Genomic DNA, 26,566 nt, shown 5'->3' on the forward strand with positions numbered 1-26,566 from the left:
TCTTCTAGTTACACAGATTCAAAATGTCAGTTGCTGAGTCTTGTTAATTCTGCTTCTGTAATATGTTTATGTATCTCCTTTTTGACACTGTGCCTGCACTATTTTTTATTTGGGTCCCTTCTTTCTAGGTTCTTCCTTTTTATTGTCCAGATATCACCCCTTTACCTTCAACTCACCCTGTGCCCTCTGTCTGTCTGTCTATCTATCTGTATACATACATATAATTTTTCCCTCCAACTACCCTAATACTGACAGAGGTCTCATGAGTTACAAATATCATCTTTCCATGCAGGAATGTAAACAGTTCAACCTTAATAAGTCTCTTATGATTTCTCTTTCCTATTTACCTCTTCATGTTCCACTTGAGTCTTGTATTTAAAAGTCAAATTTTCTATTCAGCTTTGATCTTTTTATCAAGAATTCTTGAAAGGCCTCTGTTTCACTGAATGTCAATTTCCCCCCCCCCAAAGGATTATACTCAGTTTTGCTGGGTAGGTGATTCTTGGTTGTAATCCTGTCTCCTTTGACCTCTGCAATATTATATTCCAAGTCCTCTAATTCTTTCATGTAGAAGCTGCTAAATCTTGTGTTATCCTGATTGTGTTTCCACAATACTTGAATTGTTTCTGGCTACTCGCAATATTTTCTTCTTGACTTAGGAACTCTGAAATTTGGCTACAATATTCCTAGGAGTTGTCCTTTGGGGATCTCTTTCAGGAGGTGATCGGTGGATTCTTTCAATTTCTATTTTGCCCTAAAATATCAGGGCAGTTTTCCTTCATAATTTCTTGAAAGATAGTGTCTAGGCTCTTTTTTTGATCATGGCTTTCAGATAGTCCAATCATTTTTAAATTATTTCTCCTGGATCTAGTCTCTAGGTCAGTTGTTTTTCCAATGAGATATTTCACATTGTTTTCTATTTTTTTCATTCTTTTGATTTTGTGTTACAATGTCTTGATTTCTCATAAAATCACTAGCTTACATTTCTTCCATTCTGATTTTTAAGGAAGTATTTTCTTCAGCAAGCTTTTGGACTTCCTTTTCCATTTGGCTAATTCTGCTTTTTAAGGCATGCTTCTCCTCATTGACTTTTCCCATTTGGGTTAGGCTATTTTTTAAGGTGTTATTTTCTTCAGTATTTTTTGAGTTTCCTTTAGCAAGCTGTTGACTTGTTTTTCATGATTTTCTTGCCTCACTCTCATTTCTCTTCCCAGTTTTTCCTCTGCTTCTCTTATATGCTTCTCAAAATCCCTTTTGAGCTCTTCCGTGGCCTGGGACCAATTTATATTTTTCTTAGAGGCTTTGGATGTAGGAGTTTTGACTTTGTTGTCTTCTGGTTGTATGTTTTGATCTTCTTTGTCACCAAAGAAAGATTCTATGGTCTGACTTTTTTTGCGCAGTTTGCTCATGATCCCAGCCAATTACTTGAGTTGTAAACTCTTTGTTAGGGTTGGGGGTCTGCTTTCAATGTGAGAATGTACTGTCCCAATCTTTGGGGGTTTTGTGCAGCTGTTTTCAGTGATACTTCTAGGGACCTGTAAATTTTCAGTTCTTCCAAGGTTCTGTGATCAAGGGCGAGGTGTTTACTCCTTTCTTGGCTTGTGCTCTGGTCTGTGAGTGACCGCAAGTGCTCTTTTCTGCCTTGGAACTGTGAGGAGGATTCTCTCTCTACAGCCACTACAAACTCCACTACATCAGCCCCCACCCCCCGCCCGACTGCCACCCAGAACTGTGACCTAGATCCAAGCACAGGCAAAGCAAGGGAATCCTGCCTCAGCACCAGCAAAGAGATCCCTGCAGTCCCCCTCTGATCAGCCTCTCGATTACCTCATAATCTGTGGGCTGAGCTCAGGAAGCAGCTGCTGCACCAGGACTGGGACCGAGCTTTTCTGTCATGGTGGTCACAGACTTTTCCTACTGATCTTCTAAGTTGTCTTTGGCATTCATGGGTTGAGAAGTCTGGAAACCACCACAGCTGTTTGTGATTCAGTCCTCTGAGGCCTGCTCCAGGTTTGCTGAGGCCTGGTTTTTGCCACACTGAGTTGCATTCCTCTCCCTGCCCAGCATGATATACCTTTCTAATCAACCATCCAGGTTGTCTTGGGCTGGAAATTTGTTTCACTTTGTCTCTTTGTGGGTTCTGCTGCTCTAGAATTTGTTTAGAGCCATTTTTTTGCAGTTATTTGTAGGGGTTTGAGGGAGAGCTCAAGCAAGTCACTGCTTTTACTCCACCATCTTGGCTCCCCCCCGCCCCCACCCAATTCTTTCAACACTGAGAAATAGTTCTTGATCTTATATATTTATGTTTATTCCTTATATATTTTGGCTGTTAGAGCATTATCAGAGCTATTTGATGCATTGATTTTGTTTGCACAAAAGCTCTTCAATTTCATGGAACTGAAATAATATATTTTGGTTAAGAATTCTTCCTTAGTTATAGCTGACAAATATGCTTGGTCTCATTCTCTTCTAATTTTTTAAGCAGATTGGCTTTAACAGTCAGGTCATGTGTCTGTCTTGTAGTATATGGTGTAAGATGGCATAGCCTAATTGCTACCAGCTTTCTTTCTAGTTTTCCCAGAAGTTTGTCAGATATGAAGATCTTCCTCATGTAATTTATTCTAAGCCTGTTTCCTTGTCTGATAATTGGGAATAATACTTGTAATACCTTCATCAAAGAGCTATTGGGAGTAAGATGACATACCCTAAAGTGTTATATTAATGCCAATAATTACTTCCATGCTACTGCTGCTGTTGTTGCTAGGAGAAGGTGAGGTCAGTGGAACTTGACATTTTATCTACTATGATAGATGAGTAGCCACTGAGAATCATAGATCAGACAATGGTTTGAACTTGGTATCTCTTTGAATGGTGGTACTACAGACACAATTAATAGATCACAAGCAGAAATATTTTTAGGGTAGAAGATTATAAGTTAAATTTAACTACGCTGGGTTGGAAGTGTATATCATATATACTGACGGAAGTATGAGTCTGCAAGAGGACATTGTATAGCATGACCACAGTGAGGTAAAGGAAACCAACACTAAAACATCAGAATTCAAGTCAATATATTGATCAGTCTAGTCTTCAGAGTACTGACAGTGCAATGTACCTCTGAATAGAGAGGTGGTAAATTACAAGTGGGAAACAACAGACAAATTATCAGAAAGGATCAATGTGTTGGCTTAGCTGTACTTTATAGATAAAAGAGGGAACTATTTGGGGAAATGGGAGGAAGAATGTAGAAACAACAGTGGTGTTTAAAGATAAAATATAAAAAAAAATTCCAGTCATGTTAAAAAAAAAAAGTATGGTTCTGGAGTTTAGAAGAGAGATGAGGGCTAGAGATAAGAGATTTGGGTATCTTCATTATAGAGCTAAATACATGGAAGAAGAAGAGGGGAAAAAAAAGGCATGAAAGAGAAAGAGATTTCCATGAGAGTGAATGTAGGGGAAAAAAGAGGGAAGAGCTGACTTTCAGGAAACACAGTTAAGGAATAAGACAAGAATGAGAAATCATTAAAATATATAGAAACAGTTACCTACTTGTAAAAAAAAATAACCAGGAAAAACTGCTGTTTCTGAAGCCAGGTGACTGAGAAAAGCTGTAGGATTTATCATTAAAAATTTTGGAGAAGTTTTAGAAAAATCATTTTTATTTTTTTATTCTTATAACTTATTCACAAAAAAATTCACAAGTATTTCTGTTTATAAAGTAGTAGATAAAAAAATTATATGTGAAACCATGAAACTATTCTGCTTATCATTTGGTTAGTTTATAAAAAATTAAACACATTTCTTTAAAAGCTATCCTGTTGTTTCTTCTACATTCAGAAAATGTTTCAACAGCTTTCCCTCCCCCTCCTTGGGTTGGTGTAGATGGTTATTACTACACCAGAATGTTTTGTAGCAAATAAATATAGTCATGCAAAACAAATTCATGCAGCCATATACAATAAAAAGAAACATAGGCAGGGGTGTGTGTGTGTGTGTGTGTGTGTGTGTGTGTGTGTGTTGTGTGTGTGTGTGTTTCTATCTGTGCTTTGAGTCTGTCACCTCTCTAGTAGGAGGTAGCTAACATTCTTCATCGTATGTTCTTTGGAGATGTGATTTGTCATTTTTATGATAAGAGTTGACAGTGCATAAATAGTTCATCTTCTTTAGCTCATTTTTTTCTGTATCAACTGGTGTTTCCCAGAATTCTCTAGAATAGTCTTTCTTATCATTTATTATGGTACAGTAATATTCTCTTACATTAATATGCCACGGGTTATTTAGCGTTCCCAAGTTGATATGCACTTTCTTAGTTTCTAGTTCATTGCTTTTTTCTTTTAATCCACATTCAAGATCGTGAGCTTTGTTTTACTTGAGAATATTTCCTCCCTGGTATTGTCTTCCGTCTTAACCACATTCTCCCTGTTGCCAAAGAGACAGAGACACAGAGAGAGAGAGACAGAGAGAGAGAGAGAAAAACCCTTATTTGGCATTACAGTCCTTTTGTTTGGGCAGCTAAGTGGTGTAGTAAATAGAGTACTGAGCCTGTAGTCAGGAAGACCTGAATTCAAATTCAGTCTGGAATATTTACTAGCTGTATGACTATGAGGAAGTCACAACCTTTATCCGCCCATAATAGCATCTGTTTCCCAGGGTTGTTGTGAAGATCACGTGGGATAATTTTGTAAAGTTCCTAGTTTGGTGTCTGGTATGTAATAGGCTCTTAATAAATGGTTATTTCCTTTCCCTTCCCTGATTTTGATTGACATACTGGGTTATCACTACTGATAGCTGCTACACAGAACTTTTGTTCTCCTAAACCACCTACATCATTCCATTTAGACTTCATTACCTCTCACTTTATAAAGAAAAGAGGCCACATTTCTCCCCAGTTCTAAACTTCTTAGCTATCAGTGACCTCTTTTTTCTCAAATTCTTCATGCCATCTTATATTTTTCTTCTCTATATTTGTCATAATATAATTGGTATTATAAGTGTCTTCTCTTGTTCTGTTCATATTATTTATTATTAGATGATTCTTTTGTTCTGCCTACTAAATTGTAATTTTCTGGAGCATAGAGACTGTGCCATGTGTTTTATACTTGTATCCCAGTGCCTAGAATAGTGATTGCATTGCACATGTGAAGTACTTACACTTGGAAAAAATTTCTAGGTTAACTTCTTAGTCAGCCAGCATTAATTTATTTATTTTAAAATTAATTGATTTATTTTTAATTTTAACATTTACCTCCATAAGCTTTTGAATTCCCAGTTTTTTCCTCCTCCCTCTTCCCAGGATGGCATGCAATCTGAAAGAGGCTCTCCGTATATATTCCTATTAAATATATTTTCATATTAGTCATGCTGTAAAGAAGAATTAAGATCAGTAGGAGGAACCACAAGAAAGAAGAAAAAAACAAAACAGAAGGAAAAAAAAAAGAGCCAATAGTATGCTTTGATCTGCATCCAGACTCCACAGTTCCCTCTCTAGATGTGGATAGCACTTTCCACCATAAGTCCGTTGGAGATATCTTAGGTCCTTGCATTGCTGAGAAGAGCTAAGTCCATCAAAGTTAGGCATTGCATAATGTGGCTGTTACTAAGTATTCTTCTGGTTCTGCTCACTTCACTCAGCATCAGTCCATATAAATCTTTCCAGGTTTTTCTGAAGTCTGCCTGCTCATCATATCTTATAGCACAATAGCATTCCATTACATTTATATACCACTACTTGTTCAGCCATTCCCCAACTGGTGGGCATCCCCTCAATTTCCAATTCTTTGCCACCACAGAAAGAGCTGCTATAAATATTTTTGTACATATGAGTCCTTTTCCCATTTTTATGATTTCTTTGCAATATAGCCCTAGAAGTTCAGCTAGCATTTATTAAGTGCCTACTATGTGTCAGGCACAGTGCTGAGTTCTAAGATTACAAAGTTGGGAGAAGACAATCTCTACTCATAAGAAACTCTAATGGGAGAGACAACATTCGAACACCTATGTACACACAATATATAAACAGGATAAATTGGATATAATCAACAGAGGGAAAGCACTAGCATTGCCAGGCATTATGAAAAGGTTCTTTCAGAAAGTGGGACTTTAACTGAGAATTGAAGGAGGCCAGGAAAGCTAGGAGGCAGAGAAGAGAAGGGAGAGAGTTCTAGATATGAGGGACAGCCAGTGAAAATGGTCTAAGTTTGGAGATGGAGTGTCTTGTTTGAGGAATAAGAAGGAGGCCAATTTCAGTTGATCACAGGATACATGGTATAGGGTGGGGAATTTGAGGTGTAAGAAGACAGGTTATAGAGGGCTTTATAAGCCAAACAGAGTATATTTTATATTTGATCCTGGGGGCACTAAGGAGCCACTGAGCTGATCAAATTGGGGCATAGAATAGTTAGGCTTTGACTTTAGGCAGACAAATTTGACATCTGAAAGGAGTATATATTGTAACAGGGAAAGATATGAGGCAGAAAAACCAACCAATATGATATTTCAGTAGTCTGAGTGAGTTGAGGTCCTGCACCAGGGTGGCTGTGGGATCAAACTAAAGAAGAGGACATGTGTGAGACTTGACAGCAAGATTGCATGTTGGGGTCAAGAGTGAGGAATAGAAGATGACACTTGGTTTGCAGTCCTGGGTGACTGGGAGGGTCGTGATGCTCTGAATAGTGATAGGGAAATTGGGAGGAGGGGAGGATTTGGGGGAGCAATAGTGAGTTCAGTTTGAGACCTGTTGAGTTGAAGATTTCGATGAGGTCTCCATTTTGAGATGTCTAACATGCAGTTGGAGATTGAAAACTTTAGGATAAGAGAGAAGTAAGGGCTGGACAAATGAGTTAGAGAATCAAGTGTAGAGAAATGATAGATCTACAGAAAGAAGGAGGGATGCAAGCCAGGAATCATTCATTAGATGTATATGGTGTGGTAGGCATTGAGCCAAGTGCTTCACAAATATTATCTCAGTTGATCCCCACAGCAAATTTGGGTGGTAGGTACTTTTCTTATCCGTATATTAGAGTTGAGGAAACTGAGGCAGAGAGATGCTAAGAGATTTGCCTAAAGTCACACAGTAGGAAGGGCCTGAGACCAGATTTGAATTTAGTTTTTCCAGATTTCAGGTTCAGCCTTCTGTCCACTTCACCAGATAACTGCTTCTTTAGGAAGCATCATGTAACCTGATTGATGAGATCACAAAGTGAAATACTAAAGAGGGAGAAGAGAAGAGGGGTCTATGACAGAATGCTGGGAGACATCCATGGTCAGTGGATGAGACTTGGATTAAGATCCATCGAAGGAGATTGAGAAGGAACGCTAAAAAAGGCAAAGGGAAAACAGAAGAGAGCAGTGTCATGAAAAGCTAGAGAGAAGAGAGTATTCAGGAGAAGAAAGTGATCAATTGACAATGTCAGAGGCTGCAGAGAGGTCAAGCAGGATGAAGACTGAAAAAAAGCCTGTGGATTTTGCAGTTGATAACTTTGGAGAAGTTTTGATTGGCCGATAAAGCCAGATGTCAGACTGCAGAAAGTCAAGAAAAGAGTGAGAGGAAAGAAAATGGAGGCATAGTTTATAGCGGGAAGATGTTTAGCCACAAAACAAGAGAGATATAGGAAGATAGCCAGCAGGAAAGGATGAGTCAAGTGAGGATTTTTTGAACATGGGGGACATGGGGATGTGTTTATAGGCAGTGGAGAAGTAGCCAGTAGAAAGAAATTGTAGTTAAGTAAAGAGTGGGGATGAGGATGATGGAGGTGGCTAGCTACTGGAGAAGATGGAATAGAATGATATCATTCATGCATGTATAGGAGTTTACCTTGGCAAGCAGAAGGGTCACATTTTCTAAGGAGAAAAGGGTAGAGGAGAAAGTGGCAGAAGGCATCTTAGTGGCATGAGATGGGGAAGATGGGAGAAGAGAGAGCTCTCTGAAAATGGTCTTGGTTATTTCAGTGAAATGTGAGGCGAGGCTTTTACCTGAGAAGGTATGTTTGGGAAGCTCTGGGAGGTTTGAGAAGAAATGAAAATGTTTGGAAAAACCGCTGTGGTAAATGATCCCATATATAGTTGAGTCAGTCAGGGAGCTGTCAGAGGATTGCTTTGCTGCAGTGAGGGCTCAGTTGGTATTTGTTGTTGTTGCTGTTGCTGTTGTTGAATAGTTTTTCAGGCAAGTCCAACTCTCATGACCCAATTTGGGGTTTTCTTGGTAAAGATACCAGAGTAGTTAGCCATTTCCTTCTCCAGATCATTTTACAGTTGAGGAAATTGAGGCAAACAGGGGTAAGTGACTTGTTCAGAGTAAATAGCTGAGGCTGGATTTGAACTCAGAAAGAGGCATCTTCCTGGCACCGTGCCCGACACTCTTATCCACTGTGCCACCTAAATATAGTTGAGGTTGTATTCCATAAATTTATAGTGAACCCAGTCAGCATGGTTTTGTTTTGTTTAGCAGTAGTATGTAAAAGCAAAGAAGCAGATGATGGGAGTGGTCCGAGGCTGAGGCTTGGCAGGGCAAGTTTAGCCGTAAGATAAGGGCAAGGCACTTGAGAGAAGAGGACACTGTAGAATTGAACTGTTTCACCCAGGGTTCAAGGTGACAGGATGGTGCAGCACTCCCTGGTGATAGCCTGGGACAGAATTGAGAGGTGGAAAGTTAGAGGTCACAGTGAGAATAAAGACCAGATTTTGGGTGTTACAGGGGAGAAGGAGAGGTAGAATGACAATAGGTCATGATCAGATAAAGGAATTTCAGAATTCTGAACATGGAAATGGAACAAAATGTGGGTGATGGGAAGAAAAGGATATAGCTGTGGTGGGGTAGAGGAGTCGGTCATGAGAAATTAATAAGTTGAGAAACTGGGAGGTTAGGCTGTTTGAGGATGTATCTTTATTATGTTGATGTCCCCCTAGTATTACCACAGGGATTTGGGGAGTTGAGAGAAACTGAGAGTCAGGCACTAAATCCATTGAGGAAGGAAGGAGAATGTCCTGGAGCTAGGTAGATAACAGCCACCAGAATTTTGATTAGGTGATGGGTATGAATTGAAGGAACCACAAAGGTGGAGAGATTAGTGGTAATGATGGTGGTAAGGGAGAACCTGGAAGTGGCAGTGGAGAGTAAGGAGTATCTGATTCCTTCACCTCAACCAGTGAGTCAGGAAGTAGGAGTGAAAGTATAGGCACTGCTGAAAAGTGTGTTTGGAAATCTGTGTCATCAGGAGGATGTCTGGTCCCAGGCAATTTAAGAATATGGGAAATGTTAAGAATGGCAGTGGTCTAAGATGAAAGCGAGTTTGTTACCTGTGGAGCAAGCATTCCGGACAACATGGTGGAAGATGTGAGTTTCTTTAGATTGGAACACTTTAGAGATTGAGTTGAGGAAGATGAGAATAAGGAAGAGGTCAGTGGGTGACCTAGAAAGATTTGGACAGTGATATATATGAGTTCAGAATCTTTGGGGTGATATGGGAGTTTAACATTTGGACAATTAGTTCAGATGCATTTAAAGAGATTTTTTTAAAGGGCTGCTCATAGAATTAAAATGTTATGTTTTCATTTACAATTTAGTCACATTCTGGTTGTTCTTTCTTCAAACAATTAATTCCAGTTTACTATAAAAAAACTCAAAAAGAATTGTAGCCTTGGAGCCAGGAATTTGTGAGGTCACATCTCGCCTGTGACATGCTCACTGACTGTCTGTGACCTTTGCCAAGACTTCTTAGTGCTTTAGTTCCAAGGTATCAGATTACTACTAGCCTAGTTACTGCAAAACTCCTAGTATGCTGAGAACCAGCTTGCAATGTAATTGGGAAAGGTTTAACAAAATAAATGAATATATAATAAAGTATAGATAATGTTAGTTTGTGGTTTCCTAAGGCAATTTGTGGCCTGCAAGGATCTGTTTTGATTTTAGTTTTATATCAGTGTGCTGGTCTCTTCTTTTTGATGGAATTTCTTTATCTGGAGCTGCTTATACCAGTGAAATTACAGGATATCCCCTGTCCTTATAAAAGACCCATCAGTATGCGTGTGTGTGTGTGTGTGTGTGTGCGCACACACACACACATACACAGTGAGCTTTTGGAAGTTTGCACAGAATCATTAAATATTACCCTTTTTCTTATTGGGCTTTCAGAAAATCTTTGTTTACTCTAAAATATTTGTGATCAGTGCAACTCAGTGTTTGACATTGAGAAAATTATGATTTGTGTATAAATTTATCTTTATTTAGGAGTCTTCCCTTCCTAAAATTCTTTTCTATCACAAACAAAATGTTAGTTATATTCTTTAATTCCTAATAAGGAAGTTATGTTGGAATAAGGTTATAGCTATGATAATTAATGTTTTTTATGTATTTATTTTATCCAGAACAAATATTACCAACCTAAAGTAATCAGCGTTAGAAATCTAACATTAAAACTCATCCATTTTCTTCCTTTTTTTCTAACAGGGTCAGCATATTTCATTAGCCCCTATTCAAAAGCTTGAGGAAGCTCTATATGAATACCAACCATTACAGGTGGAGACATGTGGACCCCAAGTTCCTCCCCTGGAGATGCTAGGAAGGTTTGGGTAAGTATTCCAAAGCCCTTTTATTCAATGGCATTTTTAATTTCTGAGAAGCTAAGATGCACTTCTTGTTGTTCTAGAAATTATTTGAAACTGCTTTATATAGTTGTACCTATTTGGAATAACATTGCTTTACAAGGCAAAGATCCTGCTATATTGCTGCTTTGGGTGGGTAAATTCAATTTTTTTTGTTCTGTGGCTTTTACATATTTATTGAGAGTGACCCTGGGTTGCATTAATGTGCATTAAAGTCGTCATTGGCAGTTGGAGTGAAGTAGCTGTTCATTTTCAGCTCCATGAGTGTGCTTTAAAAAACTGGGGCTTTATTTAGTTAGCAGTAAGCCAGGAAAAATACAGAATTTGGGCATTTTGCCATTAAAAGGGTAGATATACTTGATGTCTGCTATATGCCTTGAAAAACTTTTGTGAGGAATGAGCCAGGAAACACATTTTGTCAAAAGGTATTGTGCAGGTCTGGATGAGTGGCTCAACAACATTACCATATGTACCCAGTCAGTAATTAACTAAGGAGTTCCACTTTTGTGACTGATGGAAATGCTACTTTCCGTGAAGTGAGTCGCGTCTGGCTGCACACTTCTTAAAAACAAAGAAACAAAACACAACCACAGATTTTACCAGATGGATTATGTCATTCTGCTGGTTCTCGCTTCTCAGGAGAAACTATTAAATAGAAAGTTAATATTTAGGGTAAGGAATATTATATGAAAAGAAGCTATACATGCTGCCCCGTATGCTGAATAGACGATACAGAAGGTAAGTAGCATTTCAGTTTTCACTCGAGAAGATTCATACACCAGTTAAGGTGAGGTTACTTAGCCAAATTATAGAGGATTCACGTATTACTGATTACTACTCTGGATCATAGTCATCTATAACGTTTTATTCTTTTTGTATGGCGCTTTTTGTGAAACACATGCCGTCTAGTCTCCAAGTATTCAGGGGTTAGTTTGTCTAGGAGCCAGCTCCAGGCTTGAAAGACATATCTCAAAGCACTGACAGATGTAGTTTGTTGGTTGTTGCCCTTTGTTCTTGAGAAGGACCAAAATGACATCACTATTGTGGGGTCGAGATACCATGTGTCTGACTGTGGCTGATCAGATCGATATGAGCTTGTGCACAAATAGTCCATATGCATATTCGGACTGGAGATGTCTCTACATTTGTGCAGCTTACGTTTCTTTTGAGCTACTGAAATTCTACTTTGCTCATAGCATACAGAACCTTCTTTGATGCGGGCATTGCCATGCTGGACAGTCCTGTACCAGTATCTTCCCTGTTTCACAATCAGTTCTGAAGTTCTTCAGACAGAGCTTGAGAATATCTTTGTACCACTTCTTCTGACTTCCATGTAAGTGCTTGCCTTGTGTGAGTTTTCTGTAAAATAGTCTTTTAGGTAAATGTAATTTTGGCATTTGAACAACATGGCCAGCCTAGAGTTGTTGTGCTCTCTGCAGTAGAGTTTGAATGCTTAGCGGTTGAGCCAGCAGTAGGAATGAAAGCACAGCCACTGATGACAAATGTGTTTGGGAATCTGTGTCATCAGGAAGATGTCAGGTCCCAGGGTGTTTAAGAATATGTAAAGTGTTAAGAAGGCTATGGTCTAAGATAAAAGCAAGTTTGTTACCTATGGAGCAGGCATTCCAGAGAACACAGTGGATGGTGTGGGTAGCTTTAGAGGGAAACATTGGAAAATTTATGCTAGGGGGATGGTAAGAATGGAGCAGTTATTAAGGGGACAGAGCATGAAACTTAAAGAAGTATGGTGTCGTGAGAGTCTATTAATTATTGACGTTTTAGATCGAGTAGGTTATCATGGTTCCTTTGGGCTATGATGACTTTGAGTTGGATCCATTCCAGTGTGTCAGGCAGTGTGTGAAGCTTGCAGTCTGTTGGTTGGGCTGTACAAGTGTTAACCTATGTGAATGTTAAGTGGTCTGGGAGTGTGATGAAATAGTCTCATTAGGACAAAGAGCCCAGGTTCCTTCCCTCCTTTTAAGGCCGGCAAGGTAACCACTGTGTTTTTTTAGGTTGGGTACGTGCTGGAAAGGCGAGGGTAGGGAAGCTAGAAGTTTCTTCTCTTTCCCAGGCTAGTTAGTCCTCCCATGAAGGAAATAGTTCAAGTATTGAGGATTACGTACAGGTTTTTGCAGCAACTGATGTTTATAATACTTATAATTCAGGAAATATTTAATACTACAAAAGGCAAAGTAAAAAAAAAGTTAAGAATCAAGAATAGAGCCTATCCTCTCAGATTAAGTATAATTCTAAAAGGGAAGAAAAAGAATCTTCAATAGAGGTCTTTTTTGGGCATTCCTAGTGAAAATGCCTGCACTAAGTAAAAACTAAAATGCAAATATTGATGACAGTAGAACTCTACAAAGATGTGTGTGTGTGTGTGTGTGTGTGTGTGTATATATATACATACATTTATATATGTATATTTGAGCAATTTAATTGGAGCAGATATTGAAGTGTTCATGTTTTAATAGAAGGTAATAAAAGTCTCTCTTCAGATCCTCTGTCTTCAAGGTCCAAAAGATGAATTAAAAAAGACAGACAGGGCCTGGGAGTGATTTTTTTTTGTTCTTTTTTGAATGTTTAAAGAGAAGAAAGAACAGAGGGAGAAAAAAGAAATTAAGAAGGGGGAAGAATGTCTTATTTCCTAAAATTGGAGTGTTTGAGAACATTGTAAACATGAAGAAGTAGTGGAAGGAGCTAGGATCTCATGAATGTTACTCTTATCTACACTGGATAAAGGAAGATTGAACACATTCACATACACATAAATAATTTAGTATAGAAATATGTTACTCATCTTGGAAACAGACAGAGACAAGGAGTACAGAGTGGATTTCAAGAGGGATAATACAGTCGGCAAGGAAATGAACCGTAAGCAGATCAGCCTTTACCCCTGGCAGGTGGATTAGAAAAAGGAAAATAAAAATAAAGAAAATAGAAAAAAAAATCACTTATTTTTGGGCTAGCTGAAGATAGAAGCCACAGTGGAGTTGGAGCAGACAATTTCACTTATCAGTTACTAGCATTGATCAAATCCCTGTCTTTTGTCACCTTCTTTTTATGATAAACAGGTTTTGCAGGGGTGGGATGGGAGACGTGTTATATCAGGAAAGGGAGGAAAAGTACAGTTAGATCTGATGGAAGCAAACCTACAGTTAAAAATTTAAAACTTGAATATGAATGGGCAGAATTTTTTCCTTAAATGGAAGAGTGGATCAGAATGGTTTAGTAAGTCAAATGCTTATACTCTTTATGTGAAATATACTTGAAATATAATGATTCGCATTGCAGGACTTAGGGAGAACTTACTACACTTACTCAGGCGAACTAAAACAAACCTGGGGATCAATCATGATCTCAGACAAAGCTGGTTCATAAATACGTATGAGTAGGAAGACTTATAGTATCCTTAAAGATATATGATATGTATTATAAGAATAACAGTATTTAATGTCTGCACACATAGTGGCATAACATCTTTATACTTAAAGACAAATTAATTGAATTACCAGAAGAAAAGTATCACAAATGTGATACAAAGATTAAAAAAGAAAGAAGAAAGGGAATAAGCAGTTATTGAGTGCCTGCTAGGTACCAGGCAGAGTGCTAAACACTTGACAAATGTTATCTTATTTAATTCTCACAACAATCCATAGAGGTAGATGCCATTATTTTCCCCATTTTATAATTGAGGAGACTGAGGCAGACAGAGCTTAAGTGACCTTAGAGGTAGGGAGACTTGAATCCAAGTTCCACCTCTGATGCATACTGGCTTTGTGATTTTGGTCTATTCACTTAACCTCTCAGTGCTTTAGAAACTCGAAAAACTGTAAGTTGCAAAGAAGGTGTTGACCTGAATTATTAGGAGTTCCATAATCCAGGATTTACCTGAATCACAAGGCTTTTCCCTGTTTGGTCTCTTTATGATACCAAGAATTGTTTTTCTGAAGTGAATGTGGTCAAAGTACATCTCTGGTAAGAAAGAATAAAAAAGGAAAAGTAAAAGAAGTTGAGCAAAATTCATTAGTATACCATCCCTGAGAGAATATGAAGTATTTCAGATCTGAAGTTCCCCCATTCAGCAAACAAACAAGGGAAGAGACAATTTCTGCAGGTCAAGCTTTGTCACTGTAATTATACGATGTCTACTTTCCTTTTTATTGGTGTTCTTTCAATAAATGCTTTTTTCGTTATTGTGATAATAATGTGCATTGTTTTCCCGATTCTGCTTTGGTTTATGTATCTTCCTTCTATGAACCCTAACCCTAACCCTTCTTTGAATTCTTCATGTTCATCACCATGACAAATTATTTCGTAATAGCCCTTGGTCTTAAAAGTCTAAATGAGGGACCATCTCCAGTTGTCCTGATCTATATCTGGCCAGTGGATACAGATGGCTCCAGAAGAGAAAGTGAGGCTGGTGACTTTGCACAGCCCTCCCTCACGTAAATTCATGTCATGTGCATGTCATGGCATCACCTTCCTGATGTCATAGTCCTCTTCGAGAATGAAGGACAAAGAACAACTAGAAGGGTTTGAATTCACAGGTTCTCTCTTCTTCACTTATAAAATGAAAGGTTTATAATAATATATCTTTGTTTCCTTCCTGTCCTTAGTCCTACGAATGTTACTTGTAACCTTTTTAATCAGCAAACACTGAAAATTTAACTTGGGGAAAAGTATTTCATATGAAAAGTCATTGTGAATATCGAATATTGCAGTGTGCTCGGGTGAATTCCTAGGTCCTCCAAGTGGGAGGGGAAAAAAGATATGATGACTGAGGAGTTCAAAGAAACATGGAAAGATTTATGTAGAATGATTTAGAGTGAGATAATCAGTAGTACAGTAGTATATTATATAGAACCAGTAGTGACAGAATATAGTATTATAATAGTATAAATGAAAAGATTATTAAAAACTCCATTTCTCAGCATTTGATTTTTAAATTCCCAGAGACAAGATAATAAAACATACCTCTGTCCTTATGATAAAGATATGGAGAGCTGTTGGAACAGAATATTGATTATGGTATTAGATGTGGTCAGCATATCGGATCCTTTTCGTTAAAATTTTTTTTAAGGGAAGGGTTCATTGTGGAGAGAAGTGAGGTCAAAAGGCACCAGTAGCAGTTATTTAAAAAAATAAAGAAAATTGAATCAGAAACACTTATTTTTTTAGACAATAAGCACTCTTTACCCTTTTTTATCTATTAACCTCTATCCCAAGATTATCATTGCAGGTTAGGTTGCTAAAAGTTCAAATCACCACCATCACCAACAAAAAGTGTTTTATCTCCTTCTGTGTCCTTACACAGTTGCATAGCTTAGTGTGGAAACTTAGGAAGTTAGAGTCATACAGTTTTTTATGGTATCTATGTTTGTGCTACACTGTGACTCCTTTTTGTATTTTGATTTTTAAAATAGTCGTCTTGGACTAGATAGCACAGGATTTCAGTTGTTTCTGGTGGTATTATACTGAGAAAGTTAAATTTGTCCTCTATTTAACTCTTGATAAGAGAATAAAGCCTTAAGTGCTTTGCCTTAAAATTTTTGTGATAAACCCTCTTGGAAGATATAAGAAGTATGAAATGGATGAGATTTTCATATTTGTGGTGTTCATATCCTAAATTAATGTAGTATACAATTATATTTCAAACTGTATTGTATTTCTCACTGGCAGTACTTTGCAGAAACTAAACATGTTTTAATAATTTTGTGCCACTGGGAGCTAGCATTGGGATTATTTAATTGTTAATTGAAATTCCCCAGACTGTTACTTTAGTGGTTAGCAAAGGAAAGTCTCATTCACTGGAAATGTGAGACTGTCTTTTTAATAATCAGTTTTCCTTGTCAGTATTTTACTAGCTGTCATTAAAAAAAGAGGTAATCTTATTACTCATATGACTTACATGCATTTATGACTGTTTTCTTTATCAATTCTAACTACTTACTTAAATGTGTAACTGCTATTTTGTTTAGATGTGAATAATTTAGTAATATGAGTTGTTCACTGGTTATCATGGCTTAGGTAGAATGTTTTGTTACAAAAATAAAGGCAATTTTTATCTCTAAAACACTTCCATCAGTAAAAGAGAGGAAGAACAGATTAATGAATTGGTCATGCAACTTTAAAAAAAATAGAAAAACAACAAATTCAAAATCCCAATTAAACAGCAAAATAGTTATATTGAAAAATCCAACAAGAAGTTAACAAAGAAAAGAGCCATTGAATTTGTTATTTAAGAATTTATGTATAAATGTGTTTATTAATAAAACTAAAATCCATTTTGAAAAAAAACCCCAAATCTCAGCAACTAACTTGATTTTAAAAAAGAAGAAAACCAAATCACCAATATTAAAAATGAGAAAGGAGGATTCAAAACCAAAAGACATGTTGTAAATGTAGCCTTGATACCTAAACCAGGGAGAGTCAAAAAAGGGAAAGAAAACTATACACCAGTATACCTAATGACTATTGATGCAGAAATTTTAAATAAACTAATAGCATTGAGACTATAGCAACATATCACAAAGAATGTAAATTGCGACCATGCTGAATTTATACCAAGAATGCAGGAATGATGATGCAATATTAGGAAAACTATAAATGTAATTGTGCATATTAATAGCAAGAACGACAAAAATCTTGATTATATCAGTAGATGAGGAAAAAACTTTTGACAAGATATACTACTACTTATTAATACACTCACAGCAATAAATGGATGTTTCCTTAATATGATAAGTAGTATCTAAAACTAAGAGCCGGCATTAAGTGAAATTGAGAAAATCTAGAGGCCTTTCTCATAAAATCTCAGGGATAAAGCAAGGATGGCCAGTGTTACCTTTTTACTTAATACTATGTTAGAAATGCTTGCTATAGCAATGAGACAAGAAAAAAAAATAAGCATAAGCAAAGAGGAAACAAAATTATCATTATTTTGCAGATGGTATAATGCTTTACTTGGGAACTCTAGAGGGGGAAGTAAAAAATATGAATTTTGGTCATTAGAGGAGGTTTACCCCAGTTTCTTCAAATGTAAAATGGGGATAAGAATAGCACCTGCTTCTCAGGATTGTTGTGAGGTTCAAATGACATAATATTTTTAAAAAGTAGTTATCATAGTGTCTGGCTAATAGTAGGCACTATACTACATACTCCTCCTCTAATGACCAAAATACCCCATGTAATAATGTTTCTTATAGAATTTGGGCATGCAATAAAACCCACTCCACCAGCTTCTTTATTTTCTTATCTTTGAGCCATGCTTTCATTTAGCTTCAACTTCTTCCTTCTGGTTTTATTTAGAGCAAGAATGTGAAAACTGATAATGATCAAGCTCCTCTACCAATAATTCCACTCATTGGTCATTGTTCAAGAATCTCACTTTACCATAGATTGACATTTGTTGATTATGAAGGAGAAGCGGCTTAAAGGATGTCATCAAAGACATGTATCAGTGAAAAAGAAGATGGACTGGTTATGTGGTGACCTCGTGGGATAACTGAGGGACAACTATTTGGTTTCCTTGTGATTGGTATCAAGAGAACGGCCCCTCACAGTGAATCTGCTGCTCCCCTGTGGGTAGACTTGGCTGTACTTATCATCTTATTAGAATATATAGATAAGAGTTGTATAGAATGGGCAGACATCAATGGTTTGTAATCTGTATAATTAGAGAGAATACCCTCATTGTGGAGGTAGCATATCTATTCAGACATTTTAGTAGATTTTAAGGCTTTAAGATAAAATGATTAATATTTAATTTGGAAATGAGGCCTTTCCCTATATTCTTTGAAACTGTACTATTTTCATTATGTGCTTATCAGCTTAGTGTTTTTAGAAAATAAAAAATTAAAATAAATAGTAAAAGATTTTGAAATAAAATATTACTTTAATACATTACAGATTCAGTACAGTAACTTTTTAAGTGGAATATAAAAGTGTTGTAGTTGAATAGATATTCAGGACCCTCCCATTACTTAAATCTCCTTGGGAAGTTTTTTCCCTCTATTTTAGTTTCCTGTAATATGAAACCTTTTCTTTTTCTCCCCCACCTAAGCTTCTATATCTGTTCTTACTTTCTTTAAATAGCTGAAACAACTAGATTAGTTCTTTTCTTCTTGACATTCAATCATTCTTATTTTTGAAGTTGAATAAAAAAGTTTTCAATTATATTTTTGTTTTAATTTTTAAGTTTCATCTTAAATGGAAAACTTTTACATATTATGTTGTTGTAGACTGCTAAAGCCTAATATGAAACATATGTTCAATTCTGGCACTTTCTTTTGATATGGTAGTTACAGTTTCTATCCGATCAGTTAGATTGACTTTTAAAGGATGCTAACTAACCATGATGAACTATGCTTTAATTAATGTTTTCAGTCACCCTGAATTGGGATGATACATCTACTTGGGATATATTAAGTGAAGGGTAATATGTGGTTTTAAAATGTAAAAAAAGAGAGTCTAGTTAACTATTGAATAGAAGAGAGTTACTAGTTGGATCTCCTTTAAAGGTTAGATTTTTTAAAAAATTATATTCTGCATTAATGAGGTGATTAAATCATAGGCACCAGAAACCATAGGCAACTACAGTTCTATGGTTAAGTATATTACTGAAGTGGTAAAGAATCATAGAGATGTAAAGTATCAAGTCCTGACCACTACTGCAGATTCTGTCCAAAAACTATACAGTTTCCAAACCATCTTTGTGATATTGGAGGTAACTACTAGCCTCCCCCTCCCCCCCCGCCCATTCCCCATGGCCATAGACCAGAATCTTAAGCCTAGGTAGCTATGTTTCATTGCAGTACTATAAATGTGGATGGCTTAAAAAGATACCCTCTGAAACTAACTGTTAAAGCAATTTAAAGTCCATGTCCTATTGATAGCAGGTTATTAGTATTGTTTTATTAATGAAAAAGGTATATACAAGTTGTGATTATTTAATATCCTATTCTACAAGCTACACATGATAGCCTCTATTATTATTATTTTATGTAACTATATACTTGCCCACCTCTGAGGAATTTAGAATGCTCCACAGTTATTGCATCTTGATGTAGTCTTTAAGGTGGAATGAGGTAGGTATTATTTTCCATGTAGAGATATTTAGCTAGCTAGCTTCCTGTGGCCCACCAATTAAAGTACAGACACCATAACCTGGTATTTAAGGTCATTTGCTGGTCTTACTTCCAGCTATTTTCCCAAATATATTTTGTCCATGTTCAAGCCAAACTGGACTGCTTGCTCTACCCTGATCATATCTTACCTTTTACTGTTCCTGGGCCTTTATTTATGCTATTTTTTCATATTTGGAATGCCTCCTTCAGTAAAGCACATCCATTCTAAAAAGCCTGTCTTTTTTAAGGAGCCCTTCAAATAGCTTACTCTCTCAAAGCCTTCTTGCAAAGCCATTACTCATCATAGTCTTTCTCGTCTAAATGAATTCTTGTGGCATTTTGTTTATGTGACTATTGACTCACTTGTATAGCTTTGTATTATAGTTTGTTTGTGTACTTGTTTTATCTTTGCTGTTACATTGTAAGCTCCTTGAAACACAGACCTTCAAACTATGGTGCCTTTAATTATCGTTAAATAGGTTTTGACTGAATAGTTAGTGTCTAAATAATTTAGTTGTTTGCAATGCTAGTCACACAATCTAAATTTTAAAAAGTAAGTAAAAAACCCAAACCCTTGTTTTCCAGAGAGTCCATTAGTTAACATGTTCAGCAGATAACTTAAAAGTTAAAAAAAAAAATTAGATCATTAGGGATAAAAGCTAACTGGAAAATGTTCATTTTTTTTTTACATCAGAATAGACTTTAATGTTAAAATTTGTACTTGAGCAGTTAATTATCTGAATATTCCTCTTTTTATTAAAAAAACCCATGTAATTCTATGCCGTCTGAAGATTTTGTTGTTGTTTAGTTGTTTTCAGTTGTGTTCAACTCTTCATGACTCCATTTGGGGTTTTCTTGGCAAAGATACTGGAATGTTTTGCCATTCCTTCTCCAGCTCATTTTATAGATGAGGAAATTGATGCAAAAAGAATTAAGTGACTTGCCCAGAGTCACATAGCTAGTAAGTGTCTATATCCAGATTTGAATTCAGTCTTCTTTTTTTTTTAATTAATTAATTAATTTTGATTTATCGACAGTCATTTCCATATGCTTTTGAGTTGAAAATTTTTCTCCCCCTTCCTCCCCCCCCACCCTCCCCAAGACGGCGCACAATCTGATATAGGTTTTACATTTACATACCCATTAAACATATTTTCACATTAGTGAAGTTGTAAGTAAAAATTAAAACCACCAGGAGGAACCATCAGAAAGATGAAACAAAACTCAACAGAAGGTAAAAATAAGTGATAGCGATTCGACTTCCATAGTTCTTTCTTTGGATGTAGACAGCATTTTCCATCCCGAGCCTCTGGAGATGTCTTAGATCCTCATAATGCTGAGAAGGGTTCAGTTTAACAATCTTAGTCATCGCATAATGTGGCTGTTATTGTGTACAAAGTCCTCTTGGTTCTGCTCACTTCACTCAGCATCAGACCATATAAGTCTTTCCAGGTTTTTCTGAAGTCAGCCTGTTCATCATTTCTTATAGCACAGTAGTATTCCATTACATACATGTACCACAACTTGCTCAGCCATTCCCCAATTGATGGGCATCTTCTCAATTTCCAATTCTTTGCCACCACAAAAAGAGCTGCTATGAATATTTTTGTACATGTGGGTCCTTTTCCCATTTGTTTGATCTCTTTGGGATATAGCCCTAGAAGTGCTATTGCTGGATCAAAGGGTATGCACAGTTTTGTAGCCCTTTGGGCATACTTCCAAATTGTTCTCCAAAATGGTTGGATCATTTCACAAGTCCACCAACAATGTATTAGTGTTCCAGTGTTCCCACATCTTCCCCCAACGTGTATCATTTTCCTGTTTTGTCATATTGGCCAATCTGATAGGTGTGATGTGGTACCTCAGAGTTGTTTTGATTTGCATTTCTCTAATCAATAACGATTTAGAGAATTTTTTCATATGACTATAGATGGCTTTAATTTCTTCATCTGAGAACTGTCTGTTCATATCCTTTGACCATTTATCAATTGGGGAATGGCTTGTGTTCTTATAAATTTGTCTTAATTCTCTGTATATTTTAGAAATGAGGCCTTTATTAGAGAGACTAGTTGTAAAAGTTCTTTCCCAATTTTCTACCTTCCTTCTAATCTTAGTTGTATTGGCTTTGTTTGTGCAAAACCTTTTCAGTTTGATGTATGAATTCAGTCTTCGTGACTACAGGTCCAGCACTCTATCCACTGCACCACCTACCTGCCCCTATCAGAAGACAGAAAGTTTTATTCAAATTTTTAATAGGTCCTGTGAAGTCGTCAATTTTAAAATGATTTTGGATAGTATGCTGCATTTGACCTCACTGTCTTTTCAAGTTCATCTGTCTTTTACTTGGGAAAGAAAAACTGTTTATAAATAATACTAACTTTGAGGAGAATTTATTGCTTCTCATTGTTTTAATATGTATTATGTATAATATTTAGGGAATTAACTGAAATAGTCTTAAATGTTAGCATTGGATCAGTACAGGTTTTCCATATAAATAAAATCAAGGTGGTCCATAAAACATTTGAAATCGTATTGCTTTAAAAAAATCTAGTTTTTGGCATCCACATAAGTATTAGTGTTTCAAATGGCACCCTGTAGTATATGGTGTTTTGAATGGAGCTCTTCTGCCAAGATCATTAGCTATTGAATATATTAAAAATAAGCTGCTTAGGGAACAGAGAGGAGTTTTATTTTGTGTCTGCCCTTCTGTGGGTAGTGTGTGGACTCCGTAAGCGGAAAAGGCCTCAGGAGCATCATAAAAGTAAAGAATATGGGAAATATTAAATGAAACACAAAAAAAAGATTCTGCATACTCCCATGTAGTTTGTATGTGTGTCTGTTTTGTATACATGCATACACACATACATATGGCATATTGTATGTATATTTGGGTGTAGTTGAAGAAGTACCATTAAATTAACCTCAAAAGCTGGCCGTGACAACAAAATATCCATAGTAATTGTTTTTGTTGGCATTTGCAATAGAAATTAACTCATCATACTGACAGGAGCCTCTATGCTCAAGATTCTAGTCTGGTAATTTAAAAAAAACTTTTAAATGTAATCATGGAAAAAATATGTTTCTGCTTTAAGCAGTTGTCAAACAACCTTCTTTCATCGACAATCAGACACAGGGCAGCTGAAAGAGGCTGTTTAGTCTGGAGTAAATACTTGAGAGTACAAGGTCGCTGTAGGAAATATAATTATATGCTTTATTCCAGAAGATGTTTTTGTAGTGTGGATTTTTGGAATGCTAAATCATAATATTTATTAAAATGCATATGAACAAATAGATGTCCAACTTTCAACTCAAAAGGCAAATTAACACTGAATAAAATAAACCATTTAAAGACATTTATTTATGTCTCCTGAAAAAAAGTTACAATAACCCAAGGAGATTGTTGACTTTATTAATAAATTTGTCTAGATATATTATTTCTAAATTTCATAACTTTGAATTGTTTTTGGGGCACCCTATTGTAGATTTTTATTACCATTCCCCTTCAATTGTTGTAAATTCTTTTATCTTAATACAATTAATTTGGGAAACCTATATAACAGAAATTGACTCACAGTGAGGGGGGAAACAATCAACTACTTAGCTACCTTTTAAAGCTTTGGTGTTAGTTCTGTGGTGACAGTCAATATTAAAAAAAAGTTTTTGTTTTCGACCTATGATTTCATCATTATAGGGATGAGGAACCTCTGTATACCAATGCAGATCACTGTTCATTCACTTAGTCTTACTGAGTTATCTGGGACACCAAGAAGTTTAGTGACTATCTCGAAGTCTCTCAGACAGTTAAGTATTCCCAAGTAGGACTTGATTCCGAGTCTTTCTGACTTTTTGGCTAGCTTTTTATCCAGTGTTTATTGCTGCTCATTTTAATACTAATGAGGTACTCATGTAAAACCGAATAAGAAAATGTACCTTAGCTCTTTTTACTTAAACTAAACCTGTTTCTGTTCATATTACAATTTTATGTTATTATTTTAGTAGACAGAAAGCGTATATAAGGACAGGTTGAGATAATCTTAGAAAAGAGAAAGCTGTAATATACTCGAAATGTCTGGGAATTTTTGTGAGCAATTCTCTATTTGGTCCATAAGTCATAAATGGATTAAATTTAGATTACAAATTGAATTCACTTGGTTTCAGCAACATAAAATTTGAATATAATTTCAAAAATTATATAATACCTGAAATATGGAAAAATTATATTTTTATACTTTTGTGGTTCTGCATTCTCATAGATGTGTGTGTGTGTGTGTGTGAGTAAGCAAAGAGAAAGACCCTTATTGTAACTAGTTACTATGATGCTAGAGAAGATTGGGGTTCATACTCAGAAGATAATGAAGTCAAAAGAGCTTCTACTTCAATGAAAAATGTCAAATGGTTACAGGCCCAAAGTGAATTCTTAGAAGAGCTTAAAAAGGACTTTAAAAATCAAATAAGAGAGGTTGAGGAAAAATTAGGGGAAAAAATAGGAGCAATCTAAGAAAAAAAATAATGAAAAGAAAGTCAGCCAGTTGGAGAAAGAGATCCAAAAACTTATGAAAGAAAATACCTCCCTAAAAATTAGAATTGAGCAGGGGGAAGCTAATGACACCAAGAAATAATGAAACAAAGTCAAAAGAATGAAAAATAGAAGAGAATATGAAACATCTCATTAGAAAAACAATTGATCTGGAGAAGAGATTGAGGAGAGAATATGAAAATTGTTGGACTAATTGAAAGTTATAATAAAAAAAAGAGTCTAGACATTATACTTTAAGAAATTATTAAGGAAAATTGCCCTGGAGTTTTAGAATGAGAGGGTAGAATATAGCAAGAAGAGAAGAAAAACAAATTGAAGGAATCAGAATGGGTAATGAGGTAATAAAACTCTCTCTTTTTGCAGATAATGTGATGAAAATCCTAGAGATTCAACTAAAAAACTAGTTGAAACAATTAATAATTTTAGTAAAGTATCAGTATATAAAAAAGCCACATAATTCATCAGCATTTCTATATATCACCAGCAAAACCCTGTAAGAAGAGATAGTAAAAATACCCCATTTAAAATAGTTGTAGATAGTATAAAGTACCTGGGAGTATACCTGCCAAGACAAGTCCAGGAACTATGTGATTATAATTATAAAATATTTATTATACCAGTAAAGTCAGATTTAAATAATTGGAGAAATATTGTTTGTGGTAGACAGAGCCAGTATAATAAAAATAACAATTCTGCCTAAACTAGTCTACTTATTCAATGCTATCCCAGTTAAATTAGCAAAAAATTATTTTGTTGAGGTAGAAAAAATAATAAAATTACTTTGGAAGAACAAAAGGTCAAGAATATCAAAGAAATTAATAAAAAAAAGAGTAAAAGAAGAAAATTTAGCAGTACTAGATCTTACTATACTAAAGGCAGTAATTATCAAAGCTATCTCATACTGGCTAAGAAATAGAAAGGTAGATCAGTGGAACAGAGTAGACATACAGTACATATCAGTAAACAATAGTGTTTGACAAATGTAAAGATTTAAGATTTTGGGATAAGAATTCATTGTTTCGCAAAAATTGTTGGGAAAATTAAAAAGCAATCTGGTAGGAAATGGGTATAGACCAATATCTTACCTATTTACCAAAATAAGGTCAAAATGGACATATAATCTAGATATAAATGAAGATATCATAAGAAAATTAGAAGAACATGGAACATATTACCTATCAGACTTATGGATAGAAGAAGAATTAATGAATAAATAAGAGAGAGCATTGTGAGGTGGAAAATAGGGGATTTTGATTACATTAAATTTTAAAGGTTTTGTACAGATAAAATCAATGTAGCTAGGATTAAAAGGAAAGCAGAAATTTGGGAAAAATTTTATAGACTGTTTTTCAGATAAAGGTCTCAAATATATGGAGAACATTGTCAAATTTGTGAGAATATAGTCATTCCCCAGTTGATAAATGGTCAAAGGATATGAACAAGCAATTTTTTCAGCGAAGAAATCAAACATATATACATATACATATACATATACATATACATATACATATACATATACATATACATATACACATACACATACACATACACATACACATACACATACATATACATATACATATACATATATATACATACTTATATAGTTTTATATATATATAGTTATAGTCTAGTTATAAGAAAAGAATGTCCTAAATCATTTTTGATTAGAGAATGCAAATTAAAACAACTTCGAGATATCATCTTAAACCTGCCAGATTAGCTAAAATGATAGAGGGTGAAAGTAAAAAATGTTGGAGGTGTTTTGGAAAAATTGGAATACTAATATGCTGTTGGAGGAACTGTGAACCGATCCAGCCATTTTGGAGAGCATTCTGGAATTGTCCCTGAAGAGTTAAATAATTGTGTATCACTTTTGACCCAGCAATGCCACTATTAGGTCTGTTTTCCAAGGTGATTAGGCAAGAAGGAAAAGAACTTAAGTTCTAAAATTTTTATAGCAGCTCCGTTTGTGGTAGCAAAGAACTGGAAATTGAGAGGATGCTAAACAAGTTATGGTATGTGATTGTAATGGAATACTACTGTGATATAAAAAATGATGATCTGCTTGATTTTAGAAAAACATAGAAAGACTTGCAGGAAATAATTAGTGAAATGAACAGAACCAAGAGAATGTTGTATACATTAACAGCAATATTGTTCTAAGAACAACTGTGGATGAGTAGATCATTTTGAGTATTATAACTACTAAAATCAATTGCAAAGGACCTATGAAGGAAGATGCTATCCGCCTGCAGAGAAAGAACTGATAAATAGAAGTATGGTTTTCCGTGTGTATACA

At 35.7% G+C, this 26,566-nt stretch overlaps 1 protein-coding gene across 1 annotated transcript in view; it reads left to right on the forward strand.

Moving 5' to 3' along the window:
- The window catches only part of MNAT1 (MNAT1 component of CDK activating kinase), a 248,167-nt gene that overhangs the window by 145,013 nt on the left and 76,588 nt on the right, over positions 1 to 26,566 (forward strand). Inside the window, 1 exon segment of the mRNA XM_020986494.2 lies at positions 10,445 to 10,566. Within this exon segment, the coding sequence (XP_020842153.1) occupies positions 10,445 to 10,566 (122 nt within the window).

This window comes from Phascolarctos cinereus, unplaced genomic scaffold, assembly GCF_003287225.1.
Source record: "Phascolarctos cinereus isolate Bilbo 61053 unplaced genomic scaffold, phaCin_HiC Scaffold_3;HRSCAF=262, whole genome shotgun sequence".
Lineage (NCBI taxonomy): Eukaryota > Metazoa > Chordata > Mammalia > Diprotodontia > Phascolarctidae > Phascolarctos > Phascolarctos cinereus.